Below are 27,792 nucleotides of genomic sequence, written 5' to 3'. Positions count from 1 at the left end.
TCCATTTAATTAGTTTCATTATGCAAAAAGAAGCATACTTATATTATGGTGGGATAATAAATAAATTAACATAAAAAACTAATGCATGTAGGGTATCTCGTAAGCAAGCACCACCACACTGGCGCGTTGTCTTGTTTTAACAGCTGGCTGTTAGTCTTATTGGACAGCTGCGCGAGTGCGGTTGTGAGAGTGCGCTCTTTGCGGTTGAAATCGCGAAAGAAAAAAGAAAACGAAATTAACCAAATTGAATCGAAAGGCGAGGCAAAGGCGAAGCAATTTCTCGACAGCCAAACAGAAGAATATTATTTATTAGAGTAAAAAGCGACAAAAAATTTAGCGAGAAAGATAAACGGTTGTCCCCGCTTCCCCTTGCAAAAATAATCTCTATTGATTTTCGCGACGACAAAAGCAAGCATTTCTAAAGTTTGTCCAATAAGAGCAAAATATAATCAAAATTCGTCTTGTTGGACAATTTGCCAATTTCCCAGTGGTCGCTACCACAGCACCGACAACAACTACAACAGCAGCAACAACAATGATGTAGATAGTGTGCTGCTTTAACTAAGTCGAGTAATAGCGTCGTTAGAGTGCAAACACGATCGAGTGCGCGCGATAAATGCAATAACAAACAACAACACCACATGCAGAAATTCATCACTGCAAGTGAGAGTGTGCGTAAACTTGTGTTTGTGCCTGTGTGTGAGTGTTCAATGTGCTTGTGTGCAAGCGTCTTTTGTATTTGAGAAGATGCAAAAAGCAAAACCAAATATGTGTTCAGCGAATAAAAATTGTCATTGAAAGTTAGCTCTCCTAAAATAAGAAAAAAAAGAAGCAAATCAACCGGCAGCAGGACGACGGCAAAGCTTTGGGAGTGGCCTTGGACTGCGTTTTAGCCAAAAATTCCAATTGGATTTCGACAACACAAGAGCAACACAACAAAAATGTGGATACCATCCAACAACAAATACGGCGTCGGTAAGTAAAACACTGCAACAACAAAAAATTGCGACCCTCCATTTGCTGACTGTGTGCGTGTGAATAAAAGAGTGTGTGTGTGATTGTCCGTGCATGCGTATGTGTGTGTGTGTGTATGTACGTGGCTGACTGTCCACATCCCCCGATTTTTGGCCTTAGCCCAACGACACCCCCTTCAGACCCCGGCAGGCTTGTTGTAGGGTGGTTGTGTGGGCGGGTGGAGAGAGGTGGGGGGCTGTGATGCGTCACGTGCGCGGTTACATCGCTTTTGTTATTATTGTTGCTGCCTTTGTAGCGCTGTTGTTGCTGTTATTGTTGTTGCTGTAGTATCCCAACAGCGTTGATTCACCGCTTTTTTCCGCGAAATACCGTGCAGCAGCATCGCAGACAACCACCGCTACCCCCACTCCGCACCCACACCCGGAAAGGCGGAAAAGCGATTTTTTCTACTTATTTTTATAGCATGCTGTTGTCCGCCCCCCGCTAGCGTCTACTGTTGTCATCATCATCGTCGTCGTCGCCGTCGCCGTCGTCTTTGCTACTTTTTCATTCAGAGGCAACTCAAAGAGATTTGTGTTTGTTGTTGCTGCTGCTGCGATTTGATGTGTTTATGTTTTCATTTACCCACCCGCTACACTCTCCTCTCTCCACTCTCCACATTCTCCAGCATCTTTCCCTCGCTCGCTCTCTCGCTCGCTCGCGTTGCCAATTGTGTGCCAGGTGTTGCCAATTTAAATGCCTCTGCAATTACCTGCCAAACACTGGCACTGTTATTGTGGCCGCGACTGTAACAGTGGCGTGCACTAAACTTGTTTTGATAACGCAGAAATAAATGTAGATCGCTGCCATATAAATCTGTATTGTAAGTAAGTTGTTGTCATTATTATTAGTGCTTTTACTGTTGCTGTTGTTGTTGTTGTTATTGTTGCGTTTCTCCGTTGTGTACATTGTATTTTCACATTATCTGCGCATTCGTCACACTTCTCGCTTGAATGAGAACGCTTAACAAATGACAATTGACTCTCTGAGAAGTGGAGGCTGGTCAGTAGCAGCAGTAGTAGCTTCACTTCCGTCTCCGTCTCCGCCTCCATCTCCATCTCCGTCTCCGCCTTGTGTCTTCTTGTGTGCCAGATAAGCAATAGTCATCATTTGTTATTGTTGCTCACTGCTTGCGGCTTGCTCCAGTTATCCAGTTTCGATGATTTGCAACATGGCAGGCGGTCAAAGTTTACACAAATCAATCAGTCAGGCATCATCAGTTTGCAGTTGGGTTCATGCTTGGGGTTGAGGCTGTTGCTATTGCTATTTGGGGTCGTGTTAGTCCATTAGCAGTTGTCATTGTCGAAGCAGCAGCAGCAGCAACGCCCTAACCTTGCGCAATTTTCAGTGACAGGGCAGAGCACAGTGATCTCTCTCTTTCGATGAACGCCACGTGCTGGGCAATGACTTCATTAACATGCCAGCAACAGCATGCCAGCAACAGCAACTCGTGCACTCTTTGTCTCCACTCCCCCTTTTTTTTATTGTGTGTGTTTTCTGTGCTGGTCGCTCTCAATTACGCAGTTAGTCAACGACAGTTTTTGGTGGTTGCATGCAACTGCTAAAGTTTCTGATGCGGGCAAACAGCAGCAGCAGCAGCAGCCAGAGTACTCAGCGAACTGTTTGTGGCAACTTTTGCCAAAAAATTTCTAGACAGGCACAGGCCGGATGTTGCCGATGCCTTTTCCAGTGAATTCCGCTTCTTTTTTGTGTTGTTGCTGCTGCTTCTGCTGCTGCTGCTTGTTCGACTAGGGGCGAAAAATTCGTTCGTTTTCAACTTTAATTTAATATTCATTTTATGCATTTGGCCACTGGCAAACTGTGTCTGTGATTGTGTGTGTGAAGCCAGCGCACAAATTTGTGCAGCGTTTCCTTTTTGTTATGCAAACACACACAGGCACACACAGAGACACTCTCTTACGCACACTCATATGCGCATTAAATTGATTCATATCCATTGTTTAATATGCTTGGCGGCAACTTTGTGAGTACGACTTTAACATCGACTTGGGCTTCAGCTTCGGCTTCTACTCAACGATCCCCAACCCTCGATTTCCATCCGTTCAGTCCCTTCTTCTGTGCTTGTTGCCTTCAATTCGGCAGTTGTACTTCCATAATTCGTCTTTAACGATGTATTTATGATTTGTTGCCCACTATCGTGCGTATACTTAACTACGCACACACACGCACAAGCGCACGCACACAAACTATACATAGATATAATTTATTGTACTTCCGATTTGAGTGCATTATCAGTCACTTTAGCCGGATGAGGCACGTTCGTGTTTTTGTGCTCGCATGTAAATGCAGCAAACACCTGAAATGTCTCTCTCTCTCTCTCTCTCTCTCTTTTCATCGATCCCCTTCACTTTAGTAGATAAGAGCGAAAGAGGAGATAAGTGCCGAATTGCTAATCGAAAGTAAATATATGAAATACTCGAGTACTTGATTATGTACATAAATAATTAACAAGTGTGTCGTCGCCTAATCAAGAGAAATCTATCAACAATTGCCGCCTATCTCTATTTTCAACATGAATTGAATTGAATATCGAGTGGTGGGTGGTCAATAGCATACTACATACATATATATTCAGGGGACGTCTGTAATCGTATATTTACCTTTATTTATTGTTAACCGCCGCACAGCATAAACAAATGTGCAAATGAGCAAACAATGCGACAAATATTTATATTGTGGTTTCGCTTGATTTTCATATTTTAAATACTGGCAGCGTAATATTTAAATAATACGCAGACAACATTAAATAATAATAACGCAAGGCAAGCTGGAAATCTACTTTAAAGGTTATTTTATTGTGGAAAGAGCGTTAAAACATATATAAGTTTACTATAGTAAATTATTATTACACTTATTCTTGAGTTTAAGGAAAGATCAATCTAGATTTATAGTATTGTAGAGTTTTGATTTTAATTTCAAAATTTCCCTTCAGTGTTTAATTTTGACAGCGTATAATGATGATTCAAGAATTTACTTTCGATTTTATCACGATTGGTTCAATCAATCCTTTGTAGTTCAATGCATATGCCCCATTTGCATAGAGTATCCAAGCCATGCACATTGCATGTTTCACCAGCATGCTGACACGTCTGCCTTTGTATCTGTATCTGTAACTGAATGCGACTTTGCGTTCGAGTGTGTATCTGTGAGTATGAAAATATGATGTCAGCTGCAATAATGAAAAGCTGGAGAGAACTTTACAATATTTGTCAATCTCGAGCGAGCGAGAGAGAACTGCAAACAACAAACTCGCAGCTGGTTCGTAAAGTAAAGTATTGCGAAAAAAAAACTCCTCTATTATTTAGCTTAATGACAACTGATTGACATTGAGGCCACATTTCCTGCTCTCGCATACAGATGATGTATAATATCTGAGATTCATTTGGCTGTCGAGAGCAGCTTTAATCTTGCAGCGAGTTAAATGCGCTATTATTTATGCACATCTTTTAAATGTTGCATAATAAAATTGCACCAAGTGTTGGCACCGACTAATTAAATATTTCTTAGTTGCCAGCTTAGCTGTGAGCATTATACACTTTCTCCAGGGGTCTTTCTGGGGGATTCTCACACGTCGCAGCTTGACCCATTTACAATTTCCCCCTAAACATTGTGTTGGCCCTTCCACATAACACCGTGTGTGTGTGTGTGTGGAACAAAGCAATTAATTAATTAAATTCTTGAGCCCCAAGCGCGCTTTAGGGTCAAGTGTGAAGATTCTCCTTTGTGGCTTTGCCAACGCTTCCATTACAATTCCCTTGCCGCAGCAAATTTTTACAGTTCCACAACTAGCAGTTGAAGTTATGGTATGCCATATATGAGTACTCTAAGTATTGTAGGTTTCGTAATCAGTGGAAAGCATGTGAGTGCAGTTGAACCTAGTTTAGGGAAAGTTCACTTTTGATGTGCTATCAAATATCCTGGCTAAAAGAAATATAAACATTCTAAGCACCATACAAATAGAAATATTTCATCAAAGTTACTTATTATATGTAGAAGAATTCAAAATTCAAATAAATTAAATATATAGTATAGTATATGTACATCTGCAAAATTAACAAGTATGTTAGTTAAGGTCTAGTGTGCTCGACTGTTAGATACCCGCTACCTATTTTGAATAAAAGCAAAACTGTGCGATATTATTCGTAAAATATCCCGAATTAAAATACCGAAAACAATACCGAAGGTTTTATATACCATAGAGTACAAAATATACCAGTTTGTCAGCCAAAGCAACTAAGGTTGCAATAAATGGTTTTTTGCTATATCAAAAGTATTTCTAAAATAACTTCGACAACTTTTATTCGATCGTAACCAAATTTTCCTTAAGTTCTGTAGTTATTGTCCGTACAAAAATCTCGAAAATAGCTTCGAAATTGCGCTTGATATTCCTGTCATTAATTTTAAATAAACTTGATCTGCTTGCAAACAAAAATTTTAGCTTCAGTTATATAATCAAATATAAAAGATACAAATAAAAATGAGTAATCTATAAATTTTGTAACTGTAACTACAAAAAGCTCTGTGTTAAAACATACAATAAAATATTTTTTTGAAGTTGAAAGGTTTTTAATAAGTTTATAAAACCAAATCTCAAGGTGTCTTCCCATTAATCATAATACGAAATGTATATAAATGCAATCAATAAAATTGATTTAAAATGATAGCATTTTTCTAAGGAATAAAGACTGATAATAATATTAAAAAAGGGCAAGATCTCTGCCGATTAATACATTGATTGTTTGATTGGGTTATCTGAGCTCAAGCTGTCTTACATTTCTAATTTACAAACACTACAACGCTTTGTTCAGAAATGTGTGAAGCCTATCAAGATACATATTATACCATGATTGATGACGTCGAACTAAGCACTGTCTGTTTTAGTCATCTGTTCAACTGTTCTCATGCAAATTAATCCCCCAATTTTAAAGCTTTATATCTTTGCGCAAGATCACATTAAAAGCAATTATTTTTTGGATGTATCTAGAGGTACTTAAATGAAAAGTATTCGTTGCTGAAGAGGGTATCTCGAGGTTGACATAAGGAAGTGCTGAGTTGGGTTCTTGTTTTAATCCATTTGGTGACGTTGCGGCAAATGTGAACAGAATGCCTTTTACTGTTTTGTTATGCTCGTAGTTGTGCCTTGGCTGCATTATTCCAGACACATGGGCACACACATCCTTACTCATGACTATACTCAGGGTATGTGTGAGTGTGTATCTGTGTGTGTGTGCTTCCTTATGAGCATGTTATGAAGGGGTTCTCATGCCTTAGTAGTTTATAGCGCTCTCGTTGCGCTAATGCAGCAGCATCTCTTTTATTTAATTTAAAATTATTTTCTGACTGCCTGACTTGGATGTCTTTACAGTCTGTCTTCTCTGGTTGTATGTCCGACAATGCTTTTGTTTTTGCATCCACTTGGCTTAACGACTTTTTTATTTTATTACGTTTGTTGACATTGTGGACTTGTTGGACTGTCTCTGTCTCTGTTTCTCTGTGTCGCTCTGCGAGTTGCTTTTTCTTTAATTCATTCTCTGTGATGTGCCTTTGAGGGCTTTTTCCACTGAAGCATTTTCTACTATTTGTATTTGTATTTGTATTTGCATTAACGTTGGTAAAAGCGCAATTAAAAGGGCAACGTAATTATCTTTTGCCACTTCCTCCCCAGCTGAAGCTGCTGGCGCCAATCAAAACTATTTCACGGAATAAAATATTAAATTTCTGCCTCTTTTCTTAAACAGCAAAAGAGCTAAACAGCTAAAATAAAAAGTGCTCATTAGAATTGTGCTCATGCATGGCGCCGGATGGATGGAGGGATATAGCAGGATAGGCTTAGTTAATGGGCGAGGGGGTGAGAAGGGGACACAGGACGCGCAGGGCGTTGCCAGCTCGACGCCTGCCTAATGTGACTGACCTAAATAGTGCGACGGTTGGTTGGCACTCAGCCTGCCCCGCCCCAGCCCCCCTTCAATGTGTGAAAATGTGTGTGTGCTCATTTGTTTGAGTGTTTGGGCTGAGCCGAGTTGAAGTGCCTCCAAACCCCCCCTTCCCCGAATATCCCCACTCCGGCAGGCATTTAAATTATGAAATTTCAGCTATTTAACAGCTGGCAATCCATTTAAATCAGCAGCGGCTTCAGCTGCGTTTGCAAACGCTGCTGCCTCTTGCTACAAACCGTTGTCTGCTGTTCTGTGTCTTGCGACTTGTTGAAGCAAAGAGTTGACGATGAGCAGCAGCAGAAGCAGAAGCAACAGAAGCAGCAGCGAGTAGCAACATCAAAAACAGGAAGCAGTTTGCCCATTTTCATCGCAATGAAGCATTTCATTTGACAGACAGTCAGACACACATATACATCCATATAGATACATACATATTACAAGCATATACATATATATATGTATGTATGCTATATGTATTTTCCCCTTCCCAGTGACGTCTCTTTGCCGCGTTGTCTGCTGTCTGCGTTCTGCGTTTTATTAGCTCCTTTCGTTGATATGCTCATGCCGTGCTCGCTCGTTTGTCTTTCAGCGCAACTCAAACGCAACACACACACATTCATACACTTACACTTACACCTACACCCTCATGACTGGCTGTGTAGCTGTGTCATCGTCTCTCGGCGCCGCCAGGGCTCCAGTGCGTGCCTTGCATTTGTAATTGGCAGCCACATTGCGGATTTATACTTCTACTTATCAGCAAAACAGCAAAGCAGCAAAGCAGAAGAGGAGCCAGCAGCTCAGCTTCCCTGGCTGCATCCAGCTAAAGCTACAGCTACAGCTACAGCAATTGGAGCAGTAGCTCTTTATTGTTGCTCGCCAAGTGTTCAATTGCTGGTGTGCCCAAGTGCTTCTCTCCTCTTCCCATTCCCATTCCCATTCTTCTTCGTCTCTGCTTGTCTGCACCACCCCAAACATATTTTGTTTCCAAAGCCATTTGCCTATTTATAGTTGAAGTATTTATTGTTGTTGTGCCTCTCGTGGCATGCTCAAGTGGCCACTCATGGGGGCACTTTAATTGCTGCTAGTCAGCCGGGCGACCGTGCGGCGTCTTCCCAATCCCATCCAGATATTCCCCGGCAATGTCATGGCCAAGGCGCAACTGGTTGCAACCGCTGCCTCAAACTAAAACTCAAGTATTCAATTGTATCTTCCATCTTGTATCTTGTATCCTTTTCAGCCATCCATAATTGGCATGGCGATGTGCGCTATGGATTGCCGCTGGATGTCGGCGACTCTGTGGACATTGTGGAGGAGTGCAAGTATTGGTATCGCGGCTCCTGTCCACGCAAATCGCGAGCTGTTGGCCTCTTTCCCAAAACCTACATACACATCAAGGATCTATCCAAAATCGATCCTGTTGTCGCCGAGTGCACACAAGTGTTGCGCGAATGGTCTGAGATCTGGAAGCGACTCTATGTGGTAAGTTGAAGGCACTCTTAAATGATTTTGCTTGTTTAATTAAATGCTTATTTTACAGGATCGTGAGGCGTATAAATTTCAAACTCTGCGCAAAGTTATGTTCTCTATACTGGAGAGTCGAAGAGAACTCTTGAGCGCCACTATGACACAGGATCAGACAACCGAGCTGCAAATGGTTGTGGTGTCGAAAATCGATTGGGGAAATCGGTAAGTAACAAAAATATATCCCTAAACTGCGCGGTGTAAAAAACAAAACGAGACTTCAGGGTTGCTTTAACATTGCGACCTCGCAATATATTTATCTTGTGCCCTTCAAAGCAACTTTTTCCGCCCTTTTGAATAGTTCAGATAACTTCTGTTCGGTCCAATTTATCAGCAGCGCTTTTGAATGCAAAAATGGGTATTCCAACTTACTATGTAAACTATATACAACACATACGATGAAATACATAATCTGTATTCCAACATACTATGTAAAGTATATACAACAAATAAGTATGGTAATCCCATAATATAATCCCAATCATATGTATTATTCAGTGGAGAAATATTATGAATCATTTCCATATCTCTTGCAAGTGTTTGTAGAAGTCCCGCCATAATTATCTATCCGCATGTAAAACTATCTACTACTATGTAAATTGGTCCGTCTTCCCTCTTCTTTCCATTAAAAGATTCAATGATATGAAATAATAATCATATTTCGTATTTATTACAATTTAAAACTTAGATAGTTTGTTTTCTTTTATGTAAAATGTGTTCTTTTCTAGCAATAATCACAATAATTTTGTTATAAACAAAATTGCTTAAAATTACATACATTTGTATACTAAAGTTTAAGACAAAAATAGCGAGAGCATATTATTATTATGTATACTCGTGATCAATCATATTCATAAATCGATTACTACAGTTACTATAGATGTAAGCATGTCTCTGTGTTTATGTATGAGTAGTACGATATGCAGTAGTAGTAGTTATTTATATATATATAAGTAGATATATTTTTATTCTTTTTTTTTGTTTTTTGTTTATATTAAGATCAACGTATCGTGAGCGTGCGTGAGCCCCAAAAAAATGTGTGAGCATAATGATCGTGATAATCGTGACAATCGCGACGCCTCAAAGAGCAAAACTATAGAGCTAGGTGGTAAACTAAAATTGTATATATTTAAATGGCGCATCATTTGTTAACGACGTGTTACTACAAAATCTTCAGTTGTAGTAGCATGTATTGTAGTGTATGTTATGTATATAAGCATATCGGATAATTTACCTTCCACATTCACAATCCAACCTACAAATTGCACGGTCTGCCTGTGTCTCTCCTTCTCTCTCTCTCTCACTCTCTCTCATTCTCTGTGTAAATCTCTCTCATACTTTCACTGACTGTCTTTTATGCGTTCTTGTCTTTACATTGTGTGGTGTCTTTTATCTTTTTGCCTAGGACGAAAATGTTAACAAATTTGCTTTAAATAGGGAGAAAAAATTTCGCTAAAGAATTTTCGGTGATGTTTTCTTTGTTTTTAGAATTCAAATTTCGTGTTTCACTTGAAAACAGTCTTAGATTATGATGGAAAGCCTAAAAGCCTGGAACGCTGCTAAACATTAAAAAAAACACCTACAAAAACATTCCTCCTAAATCTGGTCACATCCTCTGTATACAAATATTATTGAGAAATCATTGAAATCATTGAATTAGCGCCACATTCGTGTCTATGTCTCGGTCTCCTTGCCGCCGAAACCCTCAACGGGTGGATATATGGGGTGGCTGATGGGGTTCATTTCGAGTGTCGAGGGGGCGGAGGGTGTGCGTGAGGCGCCCAGCAAACCGCAGAGTTGTTGCAGCAAATCGCTGTACGATCGTGTGCTGAGATTTTGGCTAAGGAAGTGCAAGATCAAAAAGTCGCCAATCTGCAGAAGAGAAAAACAATTAGTTTAAAGAACTCCTCCATTTTTAATGCTAAGCGAACTCACCTCAAGACGACGAACCAAGCCAGCGATTTCCTTGCGTTGACCAGAGCGATAAGAGCGTTTGATGATGGTCTCGCGAGTGGTGGGCATCATGATAACCACCAGCGAATAGATCACAGCAACGCCAGAAATGGTGGCCAATATGATAAACCAGAACCTGAACAAGATTATTAGATATTAATAGATGCTATTATATATGGAGTGAGCTGCTTAACTTACCACAGGAAAATGTAGATCTTCTCGTTGAGAATGTTAAGGGCGAGCACACAGAGTGTGTCGTGTGTCTGCAAACTGCCGCTGGGACCAAATTTGTGGAACGTACACTTGGTGAGACGGGGAAAGATCTCAATCATGGGATCGTAGCGTACATCCTGATCCATATTGGAGAACTTGAGTACATCCGTACCATAGGACATGAAAGCACCTCCGAGAAACTTATCCACCATAAAGATATTCACAATCACATTGATAAAGTTAAGGAGTTCGCAGAAGAAATACGCAAACGAGTAGCCATTGTGCGAGTTCAGGCTGTCCATGAAGTATTTGATGATACGATCCTGACGATCCTTGCGATAGTCCTCGGGCACAGTGACCATGCCGCGCAGACCGTCGGTTATCATGCGTATCTTGTTGTCCTCCATATTCTTCCAGATCCAATGCGGCACATAGAACATTAGTCCCTAGATTTTCGAACAGAACATCAAGTTAATTGTGGTTTCATTTATATTTGAAGAAGCTTGTTAAACTTACCTGGAAGAAAAGCACGAAGGGCACCCACTGATAGTAGCTGTGATAACGCTTTTCCTCGCCATAATCATTGCTGACACCGGGTGCGGCGACGTCTGTTCCAATCCTTCGATGCTGTTGGCCGGGTATCGTGAATGTATACGTAATCCAGCAGAATGTGTTGATCACATGCATGGGAATAGAGCCATCGTTGATGCAGCTGATTGGATCACCTAGAATGAAGAAAAACATTTATTAATATGAGTTTAGGGAAGCGTAGATAAAAGATATGTGTCAAAGAATCTCTCTTAAACTGTGATACTAACATAAGTATATAACAAGTACAATTTTATTTTACTTCCATCATCATATTTTCTCTATCTCTCAGATAATTTACTGCTCATATAGTATGTAAATTTTTGCGTAATTTATGCACTGCAAAATGTGACTTGACCCCCGAGGCAGCTGCAGTTGCAGTTGCAGCTGAGTCTAAATCAAATGCACGCGCTCGAAATCGGGTTGAGTGCAGTTCTATGTCGTTCATCATGAACGCTAAGTGGCATTAAGGCAATCTCAATCTCTGTGGCGATAGATGAACAAATTGTCTATCTACAGACATGGCTCCATCCATTGTGGGCGCGACGAGTTTTGGGTGTGCCACAAACAGCCCGAGTAGAACTTCGACTTCAACTTCAACTGTTTGTTCTCTCGCTCTTTGCTGTTGTTCTTCTGTGCTTGCGTAAACAACTCGCTTTTATGACGATGGAGTACGGAGCGGAGTGGGGAAAGAAAGGGGTGGGGGGAGTGCCATAGTTTCGTAGAACTCAATTGTCAATATTTATACAAGACCGACTCTGTATACTTTCAGAGCGCTTCTTTAATGCACAAACACATTGGTTTCTTTGGCTTTTGGCCATTAATCAAGTCTCTCTCGCTTTGGAAGTGAACTCCATGCTCATTCAGTCTTATCGTGACTGAAAAGCTGGTTTATATTTTTTTCTTTTCTCTCTTTTACTTTTTGGCTATTTAAATCAAGACACGCACCGTCAGCTGTGGCTCAAATGACTCATGCGTTTTGTCTCGTTTTTCAACTGAAATCTGATGAATGTGTCTCACTTTGGTGACTGTGATTGCGACTTGTGATTGAAGGGGGGCTATTGAGAAAGCGCAAATCGGTTTCGAAATTCACATGGTTGCAATGCTTGTAGTACTTTATGCTGCTCAAGCATATTTATCGCATTTGTTGTCTTATGCAAATGAATATTTGTAGAAATCAAAGGAGTGTCGGTTCATGAACTATTCATTTGCATGCACTGCACTAATTTCACAAGTTGCACTTCACGTGCTGAGCTAAGCAGAGGTGTTAAATGGAAGTGCACATACATATGTATATTAAATACTTACCAATCAGATTGTTAGCGGTTACGATAATGCAACAGGTGAAGAGTATGGCTGTTGTAATCCTGTAGTGGCATCGGAATACCATGTTATCGATAACAGCCTTGTCCAGCAGATATCGTATCTTGATGAAGCTGGACACAGCCGAAACCATGCCAAAGACCGCCATGTTGCTGCTGCTTCTTCTTCTTCTACTACTGCTTGCTGTTGTTCTAGTTGTTGTTTTTCGCTAATTGCCTGTTCCGACTAACTAAACTAAACTGTGAGTCAGAGAGAGAGGGAGAGAGGAAGAGTATAATAAGTACATGTGATGATTATGCAATTACATAGAACACAATGTTAACACAGTGAAACTTGAGTATAGCAAACACAATGTAACAAAATCAGTTGAGCGTTTGTTCTAGCGAGTCTTCACTGTTTGACTATGACTTATTTGAGCATGAGTTGTGCGTTATCTGGCACACACACACACACACTACATAGGCACACACAAGACGTGACATATTTCTAATGATGAGCAACTACACATTTCCGTTGGTTCAGAGTTTTGTTATCATGGCGCAAGCCACACTTACAATTAAGTAAGTGCTCTCTCGGGGCCAGTGCCGAAACTTCTTTACAAAACGATCTGTCGTTTTCGTTTCGTTTCGTTTTGGTTCGTTCGTTCGACAATCTAATCTAATCTTTGTCTTTATGCAAACTATAGTATATTGTTCAGACATTTGTAGGTTGAATGGCCTCTCTCTGGAGACCACTCTTGAGTCTTGTTTGGTCTTGTCTTGCCTTGCCTTGCCTCTGAACCAGAACCGGTAAATGAGTTAAAGCTTTTTGTCAACCCACGCATAAATTTCACTTTGCCGATGCTCAGCCCCTTGGGCTACACATACGGGTATATACACTATATAAAGTAGACATGTTTGTATGTATTGCGTACACTTGAAAGTCAAAGCTTTGTATAGTCCTCTCTATATATTCTCGTATTGAATTCGATCAGTGAAGAGATTGAGATCAGGTTCTGTTTGGCTTTTGTTTTCTTTTCGTTTCGTGGTCTTTACCATCAAATTCTTTATCGCTTTTGTTTATATGCAAATTTGTTGTGTTTGTTGTTGCTGCTGATGCTTGTTTCAACTTGTCTCTCTGTGTGTATATTTCATTTCGGCACGCACACTCATACATAGACTAACGCGCACACACACACTAATAGCTAGAGTCATCTCTGTCGCACTCGCTGCAATTAAAGTCAAAATGTGTCTGCATCTGCGCAGCGGCAAGGCAGCTACTCCTTTTCCAAAATGCAGCAGCTTCTGCCATCAGCACAGTGAGTGCATTGAAAGTTACACATATAATGCTTTATGCCCTGCACACACTCACACATACACACACAAACACTTATGCTGGGATACAGCCACAGCTCAAACATGGAGAGTGAGAGAGAGCGAGCGAGCGAGAGAGTGCGCGTGAGCAGCACTTCATTTCAACTTCAATTCTTTGCGTTCGCTTCAAACTGCGACTGCGCTGCGACCGCGGCTGCCTTTTTTCTTTTTCAATAAATTTTTCAAAAAAAACTGGTTTTAAGGTATTTTCTTTTTTTGTTTTCTGAGTTCGTGTGTGTCTGTGTGTGTTCAAGTCAAGAGAGCGGCGAGCGTATGGAGCCACAATATGGTATGAGGATTGGATATGGGGTCGGGAACTGTGTTGCCACTGTTGCGCTTTGCTGCCGTTTTTCTCCTTTTCTTGGCTACCAAGATTAGCAACCTGGCTGCTGCTGCAGCAGCGTTCAGCTTTGGCCAACGCTTTTGGCTCGTCGCACCTCGCGCATTTCGTTCGCTCTCTCTCTCCTACACATTTAAGTGATTCTTTTGCTCCTGCCAATTTGGCATTTCGCATACAAATTTATAGCCACTTTGACACTTTGAAAACTCGTTTTAGTCGTTGTAGCTGCTGCTGTTGCCTGTGTTTGCGGCCCATTAATTTCGCCAGCTTGTTGTTGGTTGGCTTTATTTCAACATTTTATTGTTGTTTTCAAGTTTTACACTTTGTTGCAAATTTTTTTTGTTTAAACTGTCCAAGATTTCTATAACACACACACACATGAAAAACACGCACACTGTGTCACGTAAGCGACAGTAAAACGCAACTCAGCTGTAGTTGCAGTTGTATCTGCAGCTGTATTCGTATCTGTATCTCTCTATCTGTAGCTGTAGCTGTAGCTGTGTAGTTGCATCTGTATCTGTATCTGCACTTGAGTGTGTGTGAGTCTGTTTTTAGCAGCACACAAAACTGCAGTTTGGTGTTGTACACTTAGTTTTTGCTGTTGCTGTTGCTATTGCTGTGATTATTACCGTTTTCGTGCAGCTGCGCTCAGCGGCGTTCCAAAACCTACTGACTCTGACGCGATCTGCTGCCAAGCTTGGCCATTGCTTCGGCAGAGCGAGAGCGAGTCAGCTAGCGAGAAAGAGCGGGAGCAAGCAATGTAGCTACAGCTCTCCATAACTCATATACAACAAACACCCTCTCTCATGCTCTCTCTCGCTCTCTCTCACTTTTGGGAACCAGTTGGATGATCGCAATCGCAACTGGTTCCGGCTCACGACATGAAATTACGCTCAGATTGCATTCTACCTAGCGAATGTTACCTGGGCGCAGTCCCAACCTTGCTTCCAATGTCTGCTGCATACCACCAAGATTTAACAGGTAGAGAGCAGAGAGCAGAGAGCAGAGAGCTGCAAACGCATTGCCATTAGAGCAACAGGCAAATGTTTGATTTACTTGCTTAACCCCAAGCCCATGACAACACAACATATCTGGATCAGAAATAATCTTTTGTTTGGTCTCGCTCCACATTGTCAGCGCATAGAATTTGGATATTTATTGCCTCATAAGAACTTGAATTCATACCAAATGCATACAACTCTATTGCCAGGACGCTGATGCAAGTTTATTGTCTTGAAATGAAATCCAACCAGGCAACAGGTAGTCCATGATTTCCCTTTAAGTAATCTATATAAATTATGTACTTTGAGAGGATTTTTCCTATGCATAATTTGCTGAACTACTTAAGAATTCTGTAACTCAATTTGGGATTCTAAAATGTTTAATGAGTACAGTCGAATTTCCGGATAAGCTTAACTATATTTCCCAGCTGAGATAACATAACATATTCATACTTTGACTAAATTTAAAAAAAAGTATTCCAATTTAATATATATTAGAGCTTGTCTGTACAGATTTAGATTGTTGGAATTTGCATTTAAATTCGATTACTGCTGTAATGTACTATATAAAGTGTGCGCACAATCTCTTAAATTAAGCTGGGATTTGAATAGTAGTCTCTAGGCTTGAGACGCGTTGCAACGTTTGAAGTGGGTCCAAGCGACGCGTCGCTTTTCAGGGTTAAAGTGTGTCGATTGTTGCACCGACCAGAACACACAACACACACAAAGCACACACACACATGCTCATAGATCAATTTGCATATAGAGAACGCGGCAACTTTGGCAAGTTTGTTGCCAAGGCATGCGCCCTGAACTGCAGCTCCAACTTGAAACAGCGACTACAACAACAGCAACTCCTGTTGCGACTTGTTGTCAAGATGACTCAGCCAGGTTAACTTTACTGCTGCCAAGTCTTTGGCTGCGGCATAATGAAATGCCATTTCGAAATGGCTGCTGCTGCTTTTGCTTTTGCTGTTGTAGCTGCTGCATGTCCTGCTCTGTTGTTTGTTTGTTCTTCTTTTTTGTTGTCTGTTGTTGTTGCTGTTGTGACTGGGGAGAACTGGGAACTGGGAGCTGAGGATTGAGGACTGTGGCCTGCTCGGGTTTCTATAGTCGCTTGAAATGTATCTCACAGCTACACACACCTCTTATAAAGACATTAAATACAAGATATATGGCATGTGTGATTGTGATAAAAATGTATCTGTTGCCGCTGTCGCAGTCGCGCTGCCTCGACCTGCCAGATACAGATACAATACCTTCGACTTGGACGTGTTGCCGTCTGCTGTTTGTGGTTGACAGCGTCGCAGCCGAAGCCACAGCAACGGCAACAGCGACAGCAACTGCTTATCGATGTGTAAATAATTAAATTTTTTCTTCTTTTTTTTTGTTCTTTCTCTGTTGCGTTTTGGGTCGTCGTGTTGTTGTGTCGTATCTGCTATCACATCTTTATAGATTTTCAACACTTTCAATGGCAAACAGTTCAAACAAAAAATGTTTGTGAATTTCGTCAGATAAAATTATAAATCACGCTGTCAAGCACACACACACACTCGCATTGTGGTAGATACTTTTTTCGTTGGTTGGTTGGTTGGTTGGTGTGGCGAGCGCGCGTTTTTCACCTGCTTTGAGCTCGGTCCGGGACTTAATTAAAAACGATTTAAAGGGTTCATTACGAGCATTGCTACCGTGTGTCTGTTGTGGCAGCAGCATCCAGCAGCCAACAGCAACAGCAGCATCAGCAGCAGCCGGCAGCAAGCGACGGCTTCTGCGCACGCGCGTTCTTCTCATATTTGTATCCATGAGATACATTTTTGTGGCGCAGGCATTTCTTTTGGTCACGTCAACTCCACCAGCTCCCAAGTTGTCCAGTTTAAGGCGTAACAGAGGTGGCTTAACCAACACACACACACAACTCTTACACACACATTTATGTAGATATATAATGAAGAGTGTTCGCTCAGCTCTTGTCTGCTCTTGACCAGTTCCAGTTCCAAAATGGAAACCACATTTGCTTCTCTCAGCTGCTCTCACTCTTAAATGCTCTCTCAGTGAGCTCTCTCGTTGTCGCTCTCGCTCTCTCGGGCAGCAACAACAACAACGACAAAGCCGTTTAGGCCTCGTTAACAACAAAACGGCTTCTTGAGCTGCTCTGGCCAACGCGTTCCCAGCGACTTGCAAGACGCTTCGTCTATTTGCCATCTCGCTCTCCCACACACTTGTAACCAGCTGCCATCTCGCTCGCTGCGTAAGCCAGGTAGAAAAACTCAAGCGTAGCCGAGGTAGCAACATCATCGTCGACGGCGACGACGACGGCAACAACGACGTCGGCAACATATTGCTGATGACGTTGGATCGTTTTCGGTGTTCAGTGTTCGGTGCTCGATGCTCGGCTGCCACTGCCAGGTTAACTCAACTTTCGTATGCGCCACCGGAATGCCGTGAACTCATTACCTCTGCGCTTGAGCTTGGGCTTCGCTTACTACCACACTTACAGCCGACTCCTCTCTGAGCCAGAAGTGAACACAAAACAAAAAGACTGGCAGCAACTTTGTAAGCCAAATTTATGCGTCATATCATGCGGATCCAATGGCAATACTTATGAGAACTTCAACGTTGATTATTGCCATGTACATTTCTCACTTTCTCAACGTTTTTGGGCAGCTCCCGATAGCATCGCAATTTATAATCACAGTTTTTATTCTGAACTAGAATTCCATTAAAAATTACTCTTGTTTAGATGACAATCTTAATTATGTTTATTTTAATTTTTTAAGTGTAGCTTGAAATTAGGTATCGTCACTTTATTTAAATTAATAAGTTATTATAAGAGCTGAGATTTTTAAAGCGTAATATTAACAAATGAAAATAATGGTTTATTTAAATTAGTCTTCAACATGTTGCTATAGATTGGGGATCTGAACTATAAACCTAGTTTGTAACATGTTTGTAGGTGCTAGAGCATATATATTTGGTTGGAATGTTGAATTTCTTTAGGTTCAAACGCTTAATGAAATGAATAATGAAAATTAAAATGTCCACATTATAACTATGCTGTTTGAACTCTAATTAAAAATTAAGGATCTAAAAATAAGTTGTTTTAATAAATCTTTCTAATTCATTAGTTTTTAAAAAGTATAAGAATTAATGCTATGCTAAATCATAAATTTATTTTCAATTTAAATTAAATAAATCTCACAAAATTAGGACTCCAGAAATCTATTTTATACACCTACAATTTAAAGCTGTTTAAAATGTCACAATTCCACTCTACGCGGCTATAATCAAGTGATAGCGTCTTGCCATGGGTACAAGTATATTAATTTCGACTTTATAACCCAAGTTGGCAGTCACTGGCACTCAACAGTATTGTAGCTATAGAATTCAGTTCACTTTTCCCCCTCCACCCGCGTGTCGCCAGTTGGGCAGGTTTCATTGCCCTTCCACATACGCGTTTCTCACGTGTGTTTTTTATTTTTGGAATCCCTGTGTGATTAATGATGTGACGCGGGGCGCTGACTGAGCAAATTGAATGAAAGATGTTGGCGCACCACTTGAGACAAAGAGAGACGCTCGACTCCACCAAACTGACAATTAATAACGAATGCGTCAAGTTCATTTAAGCTTCGCTAGTTGCCCAAATAAACGCAGCTGGCTAGCTCCGCTCACTCCACCTTTCACTCCTCCTCCTCCGCTTATGCTCTCTCCCACATTTCCATATTGCATATCAGCACACAGCTTGCTACGTGACTAAGTGGCAAAGTTATTTTAGCTGTTCTCCAATTTATTGCTATCAGCTATCAGCAATTACTCAGCCAACTGATCTTTGATCCTGTTTTGTTTTTTTGCAGCAAACTGGGACTCGATCTGGTGCCACGTGTGGGACCATTGGCCGTCGATCCACATGGCATTGGCATTGTGAAGCTCTACAATGTGCACGTGAGCAGTGCCGACAATGCCAAGGCCTCCTCGGTAAGGCAAACGAGTGACCCATCAATCTCTGGCATAGTTAATCCTTTTTCGTTTTTTACAGAGTCGCGGCACGCTGCGCAGAAAGACGCAGCGCAAGATTCTCAGTCATCATTTATATTTTTGCATGCGTGACTTTGGACATCGCATTGGTGGCGATGATGCCGAGGTCTATTTCTTTCTTTACGACGGCAATCGTATGCGTCCGCTGTCCGAGCGCTTTCTGGTGAAGATCTCCAAGGATGGCTTCTCCAATTACATAGAGAAACTGCACAGCAATTGCTCTGTTTTCACAGATCTTGGTAAGCTCAATACTTCTTCTTCTATTTCATCTGTAAATCAATTTTTCAACAGGCGCCGCTGATCTGCATGAGGAGCTGCATCTTGTTGCAGTTGTAATGCGGGTGGGTAAAATCATACAATCCGATTCGATCAAGAAGACTGAGAAGAACAACACCTGCTTGGGTGGCGCCACCTATCGACGTCCTTTTGGAGTTGGCGTTCTCTCGCTGAGCGACATTTGTCAGCTGGACAACAGTCTGGAGCAACAGTCGAGCGAGGAGCACGAGTATAGCTTCAAACTGTATCAAAGCGAGGAGAAGGATTTCCATTTGCTGCCCGAACTCATCATTAAGAAGTCCAGCGGCAAATTCTCGCCCATACAAACGGGCAATCAAAGCACTCAGGGTATTGTAGTATCGCTCAAGCTGCTGCACGGTGGCTTGGGTCAGGCCCGAGCGGAGCAGCCGCTGCTCTTCCAGGGCACGACGATTACACGCAAAATGGGTTTCCCCGATGTCATCATGCCCGGTGATGTCCGCAACGATCTCTTCCTCACGCTGGAACGTGGCGAATTCGAGCGTGGTGGCAAAAACACTGGCAAGAACATTTTGGTCACCGTTGTGGTCTTGGATGTCGCTGGCAATGTGCTCAGCGATTGCCTGTGGGGTGCCTCGGGCATGGATGCGCTGCCTCAGTATCGCTCCATGATACTCTATCATCAGAATGCGCCCAGCTGGAATGAGATGCTGCGCCTCAGTGTGCCCATCGATAAGTTTGCCACCGCGCATGTCCGTTTTGAGTTTCGTCATTGCTCGACACGAGAGAAGTCGGAACCGAAGCTGTTTGCCTTCAGCTTTGCACGGCTGATGGACACGAGTGGCGCCACTTTGGGCGACGGTCAGCACGAGTTGTATGTGTATAAGTGCGAGGATCCGGCCAAGCTTACAGGCATCCAGCTATTTGCGGTTGCAGTGCCGTCCGCGGGATGCGCAGGCCAAGATGGATTGCAGTGGTTGTTTTAGTCGCAGCTCCAAGGAGGTGTTTGTGCTGCGCTCGCTGCTCTGCTCCACGAAACTGACACAGAATGCGGATCTGCTGTCGCTGCTGCAGTGGCGAGCACATCCCGACACCATACAGGACTCGCTGACGGGAGTGCTGCGTTTGAACGATGAGGAGCTGGTGAAGTTCTTGCAAGATGTGCTCGATGCATTGTTTGCCATGTTTTCCAATGAGGAGGGCAACAGCACCACGCATTCGGGACTGGTCTTCCACGTGCTCGTGAGCATCTTTAGCCTGCTGCAAAGCAACAAGTTCCAGCACTTTCGTCCCGTGATGCACGAATACATTGAGAATCATTTTGCTGCCGCCTTGGTGTACAAAGGGCTCATTACATCGGTGGAGCACATGGCCGTATTTATGACCAAAGCCGAGCATCCGGATCCGTTTCAAAAGTGCTTCGGTTCGCTGGAGTACATCTTCAAGCTGCTGATACAGTCGCGTCGTCTATTTGCACGCGCCACAGGCGGACAGTATGAAGACTCGTTTAGACGGGATCTGCACTCGCTGTTCACGGCTTTGAATGGCATGCTGGCGGTGCCATCGTATGATGTCATTATACCCACACAGGAGGCGCTGCTCAACTCAACGGGCGTGGTGTTGGAGCAGCTAAAGGATACGCTGCCCGCTCCAGAGCTGGGCATGCTGGCGAGGAATATGCTGGATGCCATACCACGCGGTGCACCGAACCGTCTCATTCAGGCCAAGCTGCAGGCGGTCAAGGATTTGGTTTCCGGTGAACTCTTTCATGAGGATGGTAAGCAATGGATGGTAATCTTTTAATTGTGCCTCACTAATCTTTGCTTTTGCTACGCAGATTCACGCACTGTTGTCTTATCGGTGGCCTGCAAACATTTGCGCATGCATTTGAGTCGGCGCGACGAGCTGCGTCTCTGCGCCGAGATTCTCTCGGAGATCTTAACCCAACTCTACGAACTGCAGCGTGAGCAACGCGACAAGGTCACAAACACACTGCAGCACGATCTGGACTCGTTATGCAAGAATATTCTGGGCATTTTGATACGCACCATCAGCATCATTATGGAGGGTTCAAATGCGGTGCTGCCTCAATTAGTAGCCTGCCTGTTGGGGCTGCTGCAGCTGCTCGATGAGACGCACTACAAACGCTTCTGGGACGAGTTGACGCCCAACAAGGATCCGCGCGACCTCAAGGACTTCCTCAGCAAGTCGCTGCTCGTCTACGAGGAGCTGCTCACTCAGGATTGGCTCGTGTATCCCAATGACTGGTTGGTTATGAAGCTAGCTGCGAATGATGTGCTGCGCAAGTCACTGGAAGAGTTTGCCAAGCCTTTGGTCTATCGTTTCCTTGGCCCGCAGGCCTTTGATTCGCAGCTCTGGTGGAGTTACTTCAGCTTGGCCGTCACCTTTCTCACCCAACCCTCGCTGCAGCTGGAGCAGTATAGGGAACCTAAGCGATTGAAAATACTGCATTCGCATGGCGATATGCGTGTCCTGATGGGCTTCCAAATACTCAGCATGTGGTCGCAGCTGGGCGAACAAAAGCTGCACTTCATCCCCTCAATGGTTGGGCCATTCCTGGAGGTGACTTTGGTGCCAGAGCCAGCTCTGCGCAAGGCCACGCTCTCCGTCTTCTATGACATGATGCAGTGTGAACAGGTGAGGAAAAACATAAAGCCAAATTCTTTTTTTACCCGCTACCCATAGGGAGCTAGTATATTGTGCCGTCTATGGCATAATTTGAATGTGGTACTATATAGATATACCAAATATACCATTCGCGCCGCTGCTGCTTCGAATAATTCGCGCTGCTGCCTCTGCGATTTATTCGAGCACACTAGACTGTAGCTTTGTTACTTGTTATTTAAATTGCAATACATTATTAATATAATTTACCAAATTACGTATACGTAACAGGAAATTTAAAATTGAGAAAAATAGTTTACTTTATAAATAGATTTCTTCACAATACTATTATTACAACAATTTATAATTTAGCTAAAAAATACTAATACAGTACGTTTTATTATTATTTCCACAATTCTATTCTTAGGCTGCTCGTGGATCTTTTAGGCTAGTGGAGAGCGAGCTCATTGACAAGCTGGATCTGTTGATCAGTGAGAACAAAGGAGACGACGAATATCGAGAGCTGTTCAGCACCATGTAAGTAGATTTTGTACATCGCCATATCTTGTAACATATGTGTATATATATATGTAACTATGTATGTATGATTAAATGTATATAAATGTCTGTATAAATGTCTCACATCACATTCATTGCAATCGCCATCCATAAAAAGGGAACATCTCAGCTTGGTGTAAGTTCAACTCGCATTTTGCCTTTGTCGTAGAACTGCTTATCTCATGTGCTTGCAGATGAATCCATTTAGATTATCTTCATCAGTTTTTAGTGGATTTTATCATATGTCTGTCTGTAGTACACAGAATTTGTGCATTTTCATATACACTAAACATATACTTACATTACGTATACGTAAAAAGTAAATAAGTTCATGCAATGTACATTCCCATAGAAGATCACATTTTAATAAACATAGCGTATACGTAATGTTGCAGAAAATGTAAAACAGTCATTTTGTCATTGAAACATGATGCGTATACGTAATTTTTTAAATTAAAACATTATTTTAAAGATTGAAATACGTTACGTATACGTAATTTTGAATTAGCATTCACTTTATCAATAATTTTAAAACGATTTTTTAATACGTTACGAATATTTAATTTTATTTGAATGCGGTCTGTTAGCAATTTAGAAAAGCGAATAAAATTTCTATTTGTAAATGAAATCTTTAACAAGGAATAATCTGCAAGCATACAACATCCTTCGGTTAACCGAAGCTCTCCTGCTATTTTCTATTTTCTTTAGTTAATGCCTATGCCTACCAACATCTTGAACTTCCTTCTGGTACTCCCATTTTTCTCTCTCATTATTTCTGTAAAATACTTTGCCAAACCCATATACTTTGCTATCGTTTGAAGTTATACTAAATTAGTTCTATGCGAATTCTTAAAACTAGTTTGCTGGAGAAAGTGCAAGTGGAGAATCCAAACTGGAAGGATGCGGGCACAGCTTTCATTGGTTCAGTAACGCGACTTCTCGAGAGACTGCTCGACTATCGCAGTGTCATGCAGGGCGAAGAGAATCGCGATAAACGCATGACGTGCACCGTCAATCTGCTAAACTTCTATAAAAACGAAATCAATCGCAAGGAAATGTATCTAAGGTGAGTTGCAGTTGTACCTAGTATCAATAACTAATTAATAACCAAATAAATACTTCACAGATACATCTACAAGCTGCACAATCTGCATCTGCAGGCAGAGAACTATACCGAAGCAGGCTACACACTGAAACTGTATGCTTCCATGCTCAGCTGGGATCGTGAGACGCAAAGCTTTGCGCCCTTCGACAATGGCGGACAGCCCGAATGGCAACGCAAGGAACGACTCTATCACGAGGTACATTTTATGTCGAATACAATTGCGGAGAAGTTTTTAGTAAAAACTGTTATGCTTGCAGATACTCAAATACTTCGACAAAGGCAAATGCTGGGAGAAGGGCATTCCACTTTGCAAAGAACTGGCGCAGCTCTACGAGACGCGTCGCTTTGACTACAACAAGCTGAGCGATATACTCATACTGGAAGCCAAGTTCTTTCAAAACATATTGACCCAACTCCGCCCAGAGCCAGAATACTTCCGTGTTGGCTTCTATGGCATGGGATTGCCCTTGTTTGTGCGAGTAAGCAAATTCTACTAGAATTTTGCTCTTCATTTTCTAATTTCCCCCGCGTTTACAGAACAAGCAGTTCGTCTACCGTGGCCTGGAGTACGAGCGGATTGGCGCCTTTACGCAGCGCCTGCAAACCGAGTTCCCCAGCGCACAGATACTGGCCAACAACAGTCCACCGGATGCCGCAATTCTGAATGCGCCCGAGCAATACATTCAGATCAGCAATGTGCGACCCGTGGGCGATGCACAGGCTCTCAAGACAGCCATGGTGCCGGTGCCAGAGAAGATAGCGCGCTTCTACGAGGTGAACGATGTGACACGTTTCATCTACGATCGACCCATGTACAAGGGTCCTATCGATAAGGACAACGAGTTCAAATCTCTCTGGATTGAGCGAACTACACTGGACATTGCCAGCACGTTGCCAGGCATCTTGCGTTGGTTTGAGGTCAAGCAAAAGTCAGTGCAGGAGCTGACACCAGTGGAGTATGCCTGCGAGATTATTAGCAATGCGGGCAAGGAGCTGGCCGAGCTGATTGTGCAGTATCGACGCGATCCCAAGCGCAACATAAATCCGTTTTCAATGCGACTACAAGGCACCATCGACGCGAATGTCATGGGCGGCATTAGCAAGTATCAGGAGGCCTTCTTCTCCGAGCATTTTCTCAAGTCACCACAAGGCGCAGGCCAGCAGGCGAATGTGCAGCGCTTGAAGATCTTGATTCTAGAGCAGATACAGATATTGGAGCAGGCATTGGAACTGCATGGGCAACTGGCGCCAGCTGGCGTGCAACCGTTGCACAATCGTCTTCTCGAGCGTTTCTCGCAACTGAAACAAAGTCTCTCCGGCATGGGTCGGTTAAAGCGTCAGCCTTCCGAGAGCATTGTGAATACACCGCTGCCGCCACTGCCAACGGAACAGCGCACAGCAGCAGCAGCGGCAGCGGCGGCTGCACACCAGCAAATGGCCAGCGGCAATCCGAACGCTAATTATGTGTACGAACTGGACGAGATCTATACGCGACCCGGAGACACGCTGCGACCAGTGGAAGCGATGAATTCCTATCAGACGCTCAGCAAGGAGAGTCTCAGCATTGAGCTGATCGAGGCGCCGCCAGTGCCCAATCGTCCGCGCTCACAGAACTTTATAACGAACGGCGCGATGGACAGTCCCGAGGTGCCGCCAAAGCGTCAACCGACCTACAATTCACCCAATGCACCGCCATTGCCACCGCGAGGCATTACACCGGACAAACGCGCCTCCAATCCCTTGATATTCAATGACTTTGGCACTTCGGCAGATGCGACAGCCCGACGGCACTCGGCACAGCAGCAGCATGGCCAAAAGTATGCTGTGGTCGATATTAGTTTCGATGATCCCGAAGCGGATCAGCAACCACATTCGCTGCCCCACAACCTGCAAGAGGCTGGCAGCCATTTGAATGTTTGCTTTGCGCCCAATGATTTTCGTGACTCGGGCATTTCCACCACTAGCTCGCGAGATCTTAATCAGTTGAACAATCTAAGCGAAGAGTCGTCCTCCATTTCCCTGAGCACGGTGCATCATCGAGAGCATTGCCGCATCAGCTCGAATGGCAGCCTGGATATGCAGATGCATGGGGGTGCCCTGAATATAACGCAACGGGAGAGTTCCACCAGTTCCTTCGATGTGGAAGACATACCTGTGCCACCGCCACCCATTCCGCCTAAGTCGCTGGGCGTGAGTTCGAATGGTCTGGGCGCTGGCATTGGCATCGCTGTGGACGAGGCACACACACCAAACACACATCCATCGCTTAATCATTCCATCAACAATCACCATCAATTGCAGCAACAGCACAATGGCATCGGCAGCGGAAATGGCGATGCCGATGACTATAGCTCCCCGCAGCATCACCATCAGGCCACTAGCAATGGGAATAGCCTGGCGGGGAGCGCAATGCAGGCATCGTCCATGTCCACTGTAGCTGCTGAGGCAGCAACCACAACAACAAACACATCTTCATCCAGTCATCATCACGATGGCGGCACTTTTTGAGTTACAATATGTCGCTGCCATCATCCACCCGATCAGCCGCATCAGCCACACAAGCCATCCTCATCCACATCGACGTCGAGCAGCACGGCAACCCAGACTGCCACCGAGAGCTCGGACTCTAGCACGTCCACGCCATCATTGACACCACCACCTCCACCGCCGCCACCACCGCCGACTTCTGCATACGTACAATCATTCAATCATCATACACTACATGGTCATGGTCATGGTCATGGACACATCCATGCTCCAACACCTGGTCCAGCGGCGCACTATTGCCAGGAGTGTCTGTCGTCGCCATCGCCCACGCCGACCATCATCACTGAGCAGGCGTTGGTGCATGCGACGCCCGCTGCATCTACTGCCACAATGCGGCAGCCACACATTGAGCATTGCTCATGTGGCCTGAGTTTCTCTGTGGAGCAGCATGATCAGGAGCTGCCCTCATTTGGCTATCAAATGGATCAAATGGAGCAACAACTGAACTGCCAACATCAGCATCACCATCAACACCAACACCAACACCAACAACATCATCACCATCATCATCACCAGCAGCAGCAGCAGTTGCAAGGTCAATCCCAAGCGGCGCAAACCGATTTCTCTTATCTGCAGCGCTAAGCAAATGGGTTGACGCTCAGCCGACGAAGAACGTTACGAGTATTGTGTCAATAGAAATTATTTCATTTTAGTTAATTAATCTTTTGTAATTATTTGTTTTTGGTGCCAAATGTTCGCTGCATATCCAAAGCGCAATGAAAACGCAAGTTGTAAAAAATAGGTTGCTTCTAGAATTTCCTAATTTAGTTGGACTATACGTTAAGAAATTATTTTACAATTACATATACACCTATATTATGAATTTATTATACGAGTTACACGGGGAATTGTCGCGAAAGTTACTAAAAAAAACAGATCAATAAAGTGAAATACATACATGTAAACTACAAAAGTTTAGAGCCTAAGTAAAATGCAAATGATCAAATTTCTAATAAATATTTATATGCATATTGTATCGAAAATCAAATCAGAAACCAAAAATTACAAAATATAAACATTTAACGCTAATCAAAATGATGATACAAAATTGAAATATACCGTAAAATGGTTACAAGCATCATACGTGCGGATGTACAAGTAAAATTGACGAAATGTGCAATGCAGTTTTTACTTTAACAATAAATTTATACATATTTAGATACTATATATATACATATGGAACTTTTCACAGAGAACTTCGACGTCAAGCAAACATAAGTTTTCCAGTTTTGTACATTTTTAACGAAATAAAAACTATTTAGTCTTTTTATATACACTAGAAATATATTTATACATACATATATCACGCATCAGAAGCGAAAATAATCATATTTATAAAAAAGAAAAGCAAACAAAATGATGAATCAATCAATTTAAAAAGAATAACTGCGAATACTAGTCAACTTCA

At 42.8% G+C, this 27,792-nt stretch overlaps 2 protein-coding genes across 2 annotated transcripts; one reads left to right on the top strand and one right to left on the bottom strand.

Annotated features, from left to right (window-relative positions):
* The first annotated feature begins 156 nt into the window (after nt 1-156).
* LOC117576627 (dedicator of cytokinesis protein 4) lies at nt 157-27,372 on the top strand. Its single transcript, XM_052008046.1, is given in 13 exon segments — nt 157-975; nt 8,209-8,450; nt 8,509-8,657; nt 19,114-19,234; nt 19,296-19,533; nt 19,586-20,454; nt 20,456-21,326; nt 21,387-22,207; nt 22,602-22,711; nt 23,592-23,798; nt 23,859-24,033; nt 24,095-24,316; nt 24,375-27,372. Coding segments are annotated over 13 exon segments (6,651 nt in total). The 5' UTR covers nt 157-941; the 3' UTR covers nt 26,967-27,372.
* Nucleotides 9,141-12,808, bottom strand: LOC117576629 (innexin inx3). Its single transcript, XM_034261554.2, has 5 exons — nt 12,555-12,808; nt 11,175-11,383; nt 10,644-11,104; nt 10,428-10,581; nt 9,141-10,364 (listed from the first exon to the last, which is right to left on the bottom strand). Exons 1-5 carry the CDS (start codon nt 12,715-12,717, stop codon nt 10,167-10,169), a joined length of 1,185 nt encoding a protein of 394 aa, XP_034117445.1. The 5' UTR covers nt 12,718-12,808; the 3' UTR covers nt 9,141-10,166.
* Nucleotides 27,373-27,792: the final 420 nt, after the last annotated feature.

Source organism: Drosophila albomicans, chromosome 2R, assembly GCF_009650485.2.
Source record: "Drosophila albomicans strain 15112-1751.03 chromosome 2R, ASM965048v2, whole genome shotgun sequence".
Classification (NCBI taxonomy): Eukaryota; Metazoa; Arthropoda; class Insecta; order Diptera; family Drosophilidae; genus Drosophila; species Drosophila albomicans.
This window is presented reverse-complemented; position numbering and strand designations above follow the sequence as displayed.

Bases quoted from the DNA above. Each gene is read 5' to 3' on its own strand.
- LOC117576629 (XM_034261554.2), bottom strand. From the start codon at position 12,717: ATGGCGGTCTTTGGCATGGTTTCGGCTGTGTCCAGCTTCATCAAGATA. The intron at 11,384-12,554 runs GTAAGTATTTAA...TCTTCATTCTAG, and splicing joins AACCGCTAACAATCTGATTG to GTGATCCAATCAGCTGCATC. The intron at 11,105-11,174 runs GTAAGTTTAACA...TCGAAAATCTAG, and splicing joins CCTTCGTGCTTTTCTTCCAG to GGACTAATGTTCTATGTGCC.